At 43.9% G+C, this 11,366-nt stretch overlaps 1 protein-coding gene across 1 annotated transcript in view; it reads left to right on the forward strand.

The window, feature by feature from the left end:
* The window catches only part of nherf1b (NHERF family PDZ scaffold protein 1b), a 31,558-nt gene extending 20,469 nt beyond the window's left edge, over positions 1-11,089 (forward strand). Inside the window, exons 3-6 of the mRNA XM_085270793.1 lie at positions 4,906-5,059; positions 6,937-6,980; positions 9,642-9,761; positions 9,851-11,089. Of these exons, the coding sequence (XP_085126919.1) occupies positions 4,906-5,059; positions 6,937-6,980; positions 9,642-9,761; positions 9,851-9,988 (456 nt within the window). The 3' untranslated portion in view covers positions 9,989-11,089. The remainder of the gene's footprint in view (positions 1-4,905; positions 5,060-6,936; positions 6,981-9,641; positions 9,762-9,850) is intronic.
* Positions 11,090-11,366: the final 277 nt, after the last annotated feature.

Below are 11,366 nucleotides of genomic sequence, written 5' to 3' on the forward strand. Positions count from 1 at the left end.
GGGGCCGATAGGGCATTAACAGGGAAAAGGGGGCACAAAGACATACTTTTCTTTCTTATTCTCATTTAAAATGTCTAGCTTTTAATAAATAATTATCTGACACCCAAAGTTTTAATTTGATGTAAAATGAATAGAAGTCAGTTACTGTACATAGTGACTATTAAGTCTAATATATATACCCTAGTAAGCTATAGTACTTTTTACTTTGGGAAGGTACCATCTGTGCAGTCTGCAATTTTGTTGAAGAAAGATGTTGAATCTATTTAATATTTCTTGAAAAATAATTGATTTCTGTGCATTTTTTTCCACACTGCATCAAATTAAGGTTGATTACGTCGATTAAGCATCATGAGGTGGCGCGTGAGGGGTGGTTCCCTATTTTTTATTTATTTAATTTTGTTGTTGCTGGGAGTTGGAACCCTATTAGTTAGGTTGCTTAATATTTACGCTAAGTACTCTTTAAAATACCAGAATAGGGAGGATGGTGCAGGTCTAAGTTTATTAGATTGATCAGTATTGCTGAACTATGAAATATTTTTTTTGTATACAGGTATAACAGAATAGCTTTAGTGTAGTTGTTGTTTTAAACTTGAGTATGAACTTGCAGACTTGCAAAATGCAGCAAGATATTTTAAAAAACAGTTTTGTTGATTAAAAAACACTATATCGGATTCATATCGGTATCGGCAGATATCCAAATTTATGATATCGGTATCGGTATCGGACATAAAAAAGTGGTATCGTGCCATCTCTATACAAGACCACTGATAATCTCCCTCGATCTGGGGCTCCACGCAAGATCTCATCCCGTGGGGTCAAAATGATCATGAGAACGGTGAGCAAAGATCCCAGAACCACACGGGGGGACCTGGTGAATGACCTGCAGAGAGCTGGGACCAAAGTAACAAAGGTCACCATCAGTAACACACTACAACGGCAGGGAATCAAATCCCGCAGTGCCAGACGTGTTCCGCTGCTGAAGCCAGTGCATGTCCAGGCCCGTCTGAAGTTTGCCAGAGAACACATGGATGATACAGCAGAGGATTGGGAGAATGTCATGTGGACAGATGAAACCAAAGTAGAACTTTTTGGTATAAACTCAACTCGTCGTGTTTGGAGGAAGAAGAATACTGAGTTGCATCCCAAGAACACCATACCTACTGTGAAGCATGGGGGTGGAAACATCATGCTATGGGGCTGTTTTTCTGCCAAGGGGACAGGACGACTGATCCGTGTTAAGGACAGAATGAATGGGGCCATGTATCGTGAGATTTTGAGCCAAAACCTCCTTCCATCAGTGAGAACTTTGAAGATGAAACGAGGCTGGGTCTTCCAACATGACAATGATCCAAAACACACCGCCCGGGCAACAAAGGAGTGGCTCCGTAAGAAGCATTTGAAAGTTCTGGAGTGGCCTAGCCAGTCTCCAGACCTCAACCCCATAGAAAATCTGTGGCGGGAGTTGAAAGTCCGTGTTGCTCGGCGACAGCCCCAAAACATCACTGCTCTCGAGAAGATCTGCATGGAGGAATGGGCCAAAATACCAGCTACTGTGTGTGCAAACCTGGTAAAGACCTATAGTAAACGTTTGACCTCTGTTATTGCCAACAAAGGTTATGTTACAAAGTATTGAGTTGTATTTTTGTTATTGACCAAATACTTATTTTCCACCCTGATTTACGAATAAATTCTTTACAAATCCTACCATGTGGATTCATGGATTTTTTTTTTTCACATTCTGTCTCTCACAGTTGAAGTGTACCTCTGGTACAAATTACTGACCTCTGTCATCATTTTAGGTGGGGGAACTTGCACAATCGGTGGCTGACTAAATACTTTTTTGCCCCACTGTATGTGTGTGTGTGTGTGTATATATATATATATATATATATATATATATATATATATATATATATATATATATATATATATATATATATATATATATATATATATATATATATATATATATATATGTATGTGTGTGTATATATGTATGTATATAAAACACCCAGCACGCCCCTGCGGGCGGTTTATCCTTCAAGCTCGGGTCCTCTACCAGAGGCCTGGGAGCTTGAGGGTCCTGCGCAGTATCTTAGCTGTTCCCAGGACTGCGCTCTTCTGGACAGAGATCTCCGATGTTATTCCCGGGATCTGCTGGAGCCACTCGCCTAGCTTGGGAGTCACCGCACCTAGTGCTCCGATTACCACGGGGACCACCGTTACCTTCACCCTCCACATCCTCTCGAGCTCTTCTCTGAGCCCTTGGTATTTCTCCAGCTTCTCGTGTTCCTTCTTCCTGATATTGCTGTCATTCGGAACCGCTACATCGATCACTACGGCCGTCTTCTTCTGTTTGTCTACCACCACTATGTCCGGTTGGTTAGCCACCACCATTTTGTCCGTCTGTATCTGGAAGTCCCACAGGATCTTAGCTCGGTCATTCTCCACCACCCTTGGGGGCATCTCCCATTTTGACCTCGGGACTTCCAGGTTATACTCGGCACAGATGTTCCTGTACACTATGCCGGCCACTTGGTTATGGCGTTCCATGTATGCCTTGCCTGCTAGCATCTTGCACCCTGCTGTTATGTGCTGGATTGTCTCTGGGGCATCTTTACACAGCCTGCACCTGGGGTCTTGCCTGGTGTGATAGACCCCAGCCTCTATGGATCTTGTGCTCAGAGCTTGTTCTTGTGCTGCCATGATTAGTGCCTCTGTGCTGTCTTTCAGTCCAGCTTTGTCCAGCCACTGGTAGGATTTCTGGATATCAGCCACCTCCTCTATCTGCCGGTGGTACATACCGTGCAGGGCTCTGTCCTTCCATGATGGTTCCTCGTCTCCCTCCTCTTTCTTGGGTTTCTGCTGCCTGAGGTATTCACTGAGCACTCGGTCAGTTGGGGCCATCTTCCCAATGTATTCTTGGATGTTCGTTGTCTCATCCTGGACTGTGGTGCTGACACTCACCAGTCCCCGGCCCCCTTCCTTCCGCTTGGCGTACAGCCTCAGGGTGCTGGACTTGGGGTGAAACCCTCCATGCATGGTAAGGAGCTTTCTTGTCTTTATGTCAGTGGCTTCTATCTCCTCCTTTGGCCAGCCTATTACCCCAGCAGGGTACCTGATCACGGGCAGGGCGTACGTGTTGATGGCCCGGATCTTGTTCTTACCATTCAGCTGACTCCTCAGGACTTGCCTGACCCTCTGCAGGTACTTGGTGGTTGCAGCTTTTCTAGCGGCCTCTTCATGGTTCCCATTCGCCTGCGGGATCCCCAAGTACTTGTAACTGTCCTCTATGTCTGCAATGTTGCCTTCTGGTAGTTCAATCCCCTCAGTTCTGACTACCTTCCCTCTCTTTGTTACCATCCGACTACACTTCTCCAGTCCGAACGACATTCCAATGTCATTGCTGTATAGCCTGGTAGTGTGGATCAGTGAATCGATGTCTCGTTCACTCTTGGCATACAGCTTGATGTCATCCATGTACAGGAGGTGGCTGACAACTGCTCCGTTCCGTAGTCGGTATCCGTAGCCAGTCTTGTTAATGATCTCACTGAGGGGGTTCAGGCCTATGCAGAACAGCAGTGGGGACAGAGCATCTCCTTGGTAGATCCCGCACTTGATGGTAACTTGTGCTATGGGCTTGGAGTTGGCCTCTAGTGTTGTACGCCACATCCCCATTGAGTTCCTGATGAAGGCTCTTAGGGTCCCATTGATCTTGTACAATTCTAGGCATTCCAGTATCCAGCTGTGGGGCATTGAGTCATAGGCCTTCTTGTAATCAATCCAGGCAGTGCACAGGTTGGTCAGTCTGGTCTTGCAGTCTCGGCTGATTGTTCTGTCTACCAGTAGCTGGTGTTTTGCGCCTCTGGTATTCTTGCCAATTCCTTTCTGTGTCCCGCTCATGTATTGACCCATGTGCCTGTTCATCTTAGCCGATATGATGCCTGACAGGAGCTTCCATGTAGTGTGTGTGTGTGTGTGTGTGTGTGTGTGTGTGTGTGTGTGTGTGTGTGTGTGTGTGTGTGTGTGTGTGTGTGTATGTATTTTAATAAAAAAAAAAAAATTGATGACAAGCAGGAAAAACAAACAAACATCTGGTCCGAGTGAACGGACTCTTTCTGTGCAGTACTTAAAAACATAATCAGAGCAAAGAATCGTCTTCTGACGTGAAGGACGCCTCCTCTCCCTTTGAAAGTGAATAGAATTTATAAAGGAGAGAAGGATTCAAAGGACTACAGGGTCTGCTGGGAGTCTTTAGAGGGGCTTCCAGTCCCTGAGAGGTGCCCCAGACAGCCACACCACCCACTGAGGTCCGGGGCTTTGTGAGGAGCCGACAGCCATTGTTACTGCTGTTACTGGCTGAGCAGCTATTGTCCGGCTTCCTCTGTAGGACTGGCTTTGACGTGCAGATCCACCCTGTGACCTAAACACACACACACACCCTTCATATTTCACATGCTTTCCCATAGAGATTTTACACCAGAGGAGTCAGCTGGTCTTCTGGGAGACACGTGACACTTATACCAGACTTAAAGGGCAACTGTCACAGTGACGTAGGAAACAGAGTTTATAAATGTATACAGACATATATATGAGAGATAATGGAAAGTTTCAGGATTCTTTGTTAAGTCTGTGCGTGTGCAATTGTGTGTGGACACACAGGATTTCCTGCCCTGGAGCCTTTGGCAAACAAACTGATAATATACAGGAAAAAAAAAAAAATTCCTGACAGTGATGAAGTTTGTTCACTTCTGTGTGGGAATGAAGATGGACAACCACGAAAAGCAACAATGAGGACTTTTTTTGGTCATGTTTTGAAGGGTTTGCAGACGGTTTTGCAAAGTTTAAATATCTCATTCATGTCTAATGTCTCTCTGTCTTTTTTCCTCTTTTTGTCTTCTTCAGGTGAACAGTATGTCGGTGGAGGGTAAGACGCATTCAGATGTTGTTGCTGCCATTAAAGCCGGCGGGCACGAGACCCGGCTGCTGGTGGTGGACCCCGAAACAGACGCCTTCTTCAAGAGGTGCCGGGTCACCCCCACCTCTGAGCACCTGACTGGTGAGAGCACAATTTCATGCTCATTGTGAGGCTTTACAAGTTGTGCAGAAGGGGTGGAGCAAATGAGTGCATTTAGCTGCTTTATCAGACATGTTATGGACACAAGCCTTCTCCTTCCGTCTTCCCAAACAAGCAGCACATTAAAACCCCGCTTTTTTTTTTCCTCTCTTCGCTCGTTTCTTTCTGTCTTTATTCTTTTGCCAAGGATCACAGAGAGACAGAGATGCTAAGCCACTTCCTGATATCTCCCCCCCATGTTTTTGATCTGAAAACATCACCCTTATCTAAAAAAACTGAAGGCTTTAATGCTGAAGTCTCTCTTCTAAAGTTTATTATTACACAGCAACTTAAATAAACCACAAGTGGATAGTTTGACCCTCCCCACCCAAAAAAAAGTCAGCACATTTTGTCTTTAATCAGAGGAGTAATAGCAATAATATTTAAATATAATTACAGGCACGAGAGATGCCTCTAATTCCTTGCTCGAAGACTTTCTAACTTTTCTCAGGACTGGGTGTACCCACCACAGCCCCCAGGGGGAGCACTAGCATAGCCTGTGACTCGGAGTCCCTCCATGGTGCAACAGCTGGTCCTCTGTGTGGGTGTGTGGCTGGCTGTGGTGCAGCGTCTGAGTGCCACTCTGCCACAGGAGTTCCCCCCCATATTAACATGATGCCACCAGCTGTTGGCATGGCAAAAGCCTGGGCACGCTCAGTGGGGAGGGGGTCAGCTGTCAGGGCCAAGGTCCTGAGCTGCTGGTATATACAACAAACCTGCTATAGATTAATGTACATCATCTAGTTTAGTAGAAGCAAAGCTTGTTTCAGATTCTGTTTAGTCTGACTAGATTCAAAATCCAAACGATACTCGGATTACTTTCGTGCATCACAGCAAAAAAGGAAAACTTTAATTTAAGAGGGAGAAACCAAAACAAGTCTTTGATATTTATGCTAAAAATGACCTAAATGATTGTTTTATTACTTAAATATATTTTGTACTTGATGTTTGTATTAAACGTCTCATGATTATTTGAGTTTCTTTGTAAAATGAACTTGAGTAAAAGCATAAAGGGGCAAATTTGTACATTAGCACAATGCTTAAATAATCGTAGTTGGTTTATTGCAGTCAGACCTAGTGCAGGATTAAAATAATAGCGCTCTACAGGAGAAACATTCCAGTGAGGTGTTTCCCAGGTAACTGCCTGCACTTCTCTTCACATGCTGCCCACTCAGAGGGCACCTGCCTACGCCGACTCTCCGTGTCAGCGCTCACACACTCTCTCACACTCTTTCTCACACGCACACACACACACACTCTGCAGCCCTGCTGGCCAGCACCTTTTGTTTGGTTTCCAAGGTGCCAGCTCCAAGTGGCCTCTCAGCCTGGAGCTGGATCTGTATTAGGACTTGGAGAGGCTCCATTCAGACTCAGGGGTGCAAACACGCTCACACACAGCAAAGACCTGAGGGCTCAAATCTCAGATTAGCTCTGAAGGAGCAGCTGATAGAAGCTACAATAACAAAAAGGCAATTCTTGGCTGTGCAGAGAAACCGAGGGAGGGATGGAAGGTAACGGTGAGAGATGGGAATGTGTTTGTTTGTTTGTGGGAAAAATAAATAAACATGGGGAAAATTTTTGACTTGAGCTTTTTGAAAGATAGCTGATCGGAGGAGGACCATCTCATCGAAGAGATGGCCCACTGGTGAATTATAGATGATCTAGAGCAGGTGCTGGCGAGATGAAAGTTGAGCTTAAGAGGAACTCTTGATCTAGGAAAGTGGAGCTCTGAAGGACAGAAGGTATCATGACAGTGCCACGGCAGGGAAGCTGAGAGCTGATGCTGATGACTAATAGTTGCTTCATTTTGTTTTTGACAGGTCCGCTGCCAGAGCCCATCGTTAACGGAGGGATGGAGGAGAAGGTAAGACCCACCAGAAGCACTTAGAGGTTTGCTTTAGCAGGGAAAGGTCTTTTTTTCAGACTCAAAAACAAGAAGTGCTCCTGCTTTAAATGCTCTGTTGCTCTTCATGTGCTGCTTAACCCAGCGGGCCAAGGCCAGGCAAGGAAAGCAGCATTCAGCTTTTGTTTTGGAGTGCTGCGCCACACGAGAGAATCGATAGGCTGCTGAAATGAGTTATTAATCGCACTTTCCTGTAATTGTGTGTGTAGTTCCTGTAGAAAACTCCACCCAGTCAGCCATTAACTTGAAATTATTTGCAAAAGTTTGACAGAGTAATGTAAAAAAGAAAAATCCGACAATAGGATTTTTCCCTACGCACTTTGGGCTGAGGCGTGGAGAATGTCACAGCTTCCTGCAAATCCCGCCGGAGGATTTGGGTGTAATGCCGCTGAGACACAACAGTCGACGTTTACAGCAGGAGGCGAGCGAACACACTCCCAGTTAGACGAGAAATCCGTTACTCACTTTGTTACCGCAGGAAAAAGCGTTATGCTTTACACCGAAAGCCACGTTTGCTTACTCACACAGCTCTTTGTTGTACCTGCCTTATATTTATCTAACATCTACACCACCCACATATGACACAGGAGGAGGAAGAACTTTCAAACACCTCACAGGCGCACAGTTTCTGTCCACTGAAACACTGGAGAGCTTTTAATTTGAAGTGGAAACAGGAAATGTTGAGTCTTTTATAAATGGTATCTTTAACAGAGCGGCCTCGGATCAAAAGTAATTAAGCGCCACCACAAGGAATAAGAAATGGGAAGCAGGAAATATGAACATTGTTCTTAGTCTTTTAACTTTTATTGTTTAAAAATTTCAAATCCTGTTGTGACGAATAATAAAGGAAATTTGAAGTCACGGTGCCATTGAACATAGCTAGCAGGTACCAACTGTTAAGGTGGATTGTGGCATTTCATGTTATGAGAAGCAATCAAGACACCTTAAATGCCATTTATACTGTGTGTGTGTGTACATATACGTATATATGTTATATTAAATATTCTATATATATTTATATATATTCAAAAGTTCAGAAATTAAAGACGTTATTAAACATAGATAGCTGGGCATCGTGTCATCTGAGTGAGCATGCGCTATGAAGACTGGTTTTGCAAGCCAGCTCTGCAAAATCTTAAAATTCTCTTTGGAGCCAGTCTTTCTGCTCCAGCCACTGAAAACAGACCAACTACTCTCACTTTATAGAAAACCTCTCTGGGCAAACGCTACAGCGGGTGGTGGCACCAGCTTCAACCTCTGGCATTAGCTTTATTGCTGCTGGGTTGAGACATTTAACCTGACTTTCTCTAAAGGAAACCAGATCTGCCAGCTGTAGATCAGGATAGGTGTTTTTTCCCCGATTTCAGTGTTTACGCTAAGCTAAGCTAATCAGCAACTTGCTTTACTGAACTACTATCTCTGGCTCCTTTTCACATCATTTCTTTTGTCATGTAAACATCCCATCTGCCCCACCTGGTCGTGGCAGATGGCTGCCCCTCACTGAGCCTGGTTCTGGTTTCTTCCTGTTTAGAAAGGGAGTTCTTCCTCCCTACTGTTGCCAGGTGTTTGCTCAAAGGGTTGTCTGATTGTTGGGCTTCTCATTGTAAGGTAAAGATCCTACAATAATACGGAGAAAAGATCTTGCCGCTGTATAAATGAGTGGTTTCAGTATTCCAGCAAATTTGTGTGTGTGTGTGTGGGGGGGCTGCGTCACAGGAATGCTTTCTGAGGGCCTCTCAAGTAACCGAGTCTTTCGTTCCCGTGTGAATACCTTAGACTTTTATGTAAATCAGGCGATGACTTGAGATAATGGCCGGGTTCGGATGAAGAGCACAAACTGAAAGAAGCTACTGTGTTTAAAAGCGGCAGCCTTTCACTTTGGGCCTTTGTCCAAAAATGCTCAAAGTGAAGCCTGACCCCGGACTTCCCGCCAGTCAGGATCTACATGTGCTGCGGTGAAGTTGCATGTTCCACGTATTGTTGCGTAACAAAAGGTCGAAGAGCTGAGAGGGAGGGGGGGGGCGTGGGAGCAAGAGGTCAGAGAGAAATCGTCACGGAGGTGAAAGATATTTTTAGTGGCCTAAAAAACCTAAATGCAGTCAGGATTTACAGGCTTAGTGCTGATTCTTCCTGTTACACTGCAGGAAAGGTTAGGGTTTAAACTCCTGCACGCTGCTGGAAAAATGAGGGAGCGTTGAAAGCTTTAACCAGGAAGAATTTCTCAGATTTCACCTGTCACCACTCTTATCAAAACAAAGATTAACTTTGAGCTTTTACTGATTAGATAACACTTTTTGCCCTCAGATATTTCCAGAAGTATTAAAAGCATCTTGTGTGTGTCACTAAATTGAACACATTTAACAGTAAGAAGGGACCTCAGAGCTGTGAAGTGTATTTAGTTGTTTTTATGAAACATTTTTGATGTGTGAAAATCGTCTTGGAAAAACCTGCAACCTGTTTGTCATTCATAGGCGGAAAGTACCTTTTTTCTTAATAAGGGAAAAAATAACTAATCCAATGCTGCCTCCTGGTGGAGAGGTTTGGTATTGACAGGAATGTTGGGAAAAAGTTGGAATTTTACAAATCTTCATCAGTGATGCTCACTGGCATTTGTGTTTGCAGGTGAACGGCAACGTGGCGAAAGAAGCAACGAGGGATTCGAAGGTGTCCGTCAGCCCCTCCCCGTCCAATGCCTCGTCTAACGCCTCGCTCACAACCCCGCCCGCGAACACCCCGCCTGAGGTAACGCCACACAAGACAACACAGAGTGCAGCACTCACTCTTGTTAGAGTTTCCCTGGTTTTCTTACTCGCTTGCTTTTCTTTCAACAGGGAGCAATCACAGACACCATCCCGGCTCTGAACCTGACGCTGCAGCAGGTCAAAGAGCTCGCCCACCAGAAACGCTCCAACAAGAGAGCCCCGCCCATGGACTGGACCAAGAAAAACGAACTCTTCAGCAACCTATAGGGCCTCACCTGAGACACACACACACACACAAAGCAATCAGACAGATTTTTTAAAAATTATTATTATTATCTTAAAGAAAAGTTCCAGCCTTTGGGTAAATTATTCCTTTTATTATGCTCTTCATGCTATTATAACCCAGATATTATGCTATAAAATGTCCTACTACCAAGAAAAGTGCATATGCCAATGAGAGAGAACTGCATGTGCAACCATGGCCATGTGTGTATGCGGGCGTAGGTTTTTCTGAGCTTGTGTGGATCCAAGAAGGAGCGCTAAGATTCCTTATCCGCCTTTTAAAAGTTTATACTAATGTTTAAAACACTGAAGTGTCTTCTGATAAAACAGCGCGACAATCAATACATTTCTCTCTGTTTTCAGGAGCAAACCTCTGGCAGTAGACAGAGTTGAACTGCTTTTCATGTCCTTAATTTCACTGGATTTCTTTTCTTTTAGCGGATATCACCATAGAGCTCTTTCTTCTCTAATTATTTCTTACATTTTGGGAAATGCTTACTGATGCCTTTTAAAACTGGAAATCGCTGTATTTTGAAGTGTGTTCTATTATAATATATGTACATACATCATATATCATGTATATTTTTTACGCATATGACTTAAATCCACACCGTAACGAACTCAACTTTAACCCTTTGCTACAGTGTCGTCCTGCCACTCAACGATACCCGCGTTATCTTTTATAAAATGTGAACTGCAGCATATTATTAGTGTAACTTATACCGCCCGTATAACCATTATTGTTACTGTGAATGACTGCTCACACAGTTCACATTTTTAGCATACTGAATATTTTTATTGGAAATTAGAAATTGTGAGGTTTTTTTGTTTTGTTTTGTTTTTTTACTTATTTCTGTGTAAAGAGCTATAATTGTGTAGGATTTGGATGATGTTCATAAGAGGGGAGTGGCTGCGTGTCTTTTAAACTATATGCATTTGTCCAGTATTGATAAAGGCTATCATTTTAATGACTGAATTATATGAAGAGTTTTTGTAGTTTGTGTAAGCAGTAAGAGATTTCTATTCTGTAATGCGTCGATCATCTCAGCGTTATCCTGGTCTTTGAGAATAAATAAAAGTACTATACACTGTGTGTGTGTGTGTGTGTGTGTGTGTGTGTGAGAGAGTGTGTGAGTGAATAAACGCCGGTGACTGGGACCTCGACCTCCAGCAGGCCACAACGATGCCGCCACCATGTTATGGTATACTTTGAATCAGCCGTTTCTCTCCTACTTCCCCCTCCACATCGTCTGGTAAAAGATCATCTTGGTTTCGTTTTCATTTGCTGAAAGAATTTTCTCTCCTTGATTTAAGGGTTCATTTTGGGGGGGTTTCAGTCTAATGATGAAGTCTTACTTCATCA

Source organism: Mchenga conophoros, linkage group LG4 (assembly GCF_057382185.1).
Source record: "Mchenga conophoros isolate Kocher_MC1m ecotype Shallow Benthic linkage group LG4, M_conophoros_male_GT1.1, whole genome shotgun sequence".
NCBI classification, from domain to species: domain Eukaryota; kingdom Metazoa; phylum Chordata; class Actinopteri; order Cichliformes; family Cichlidae; genus Mchenga; species Mchenga conophoros.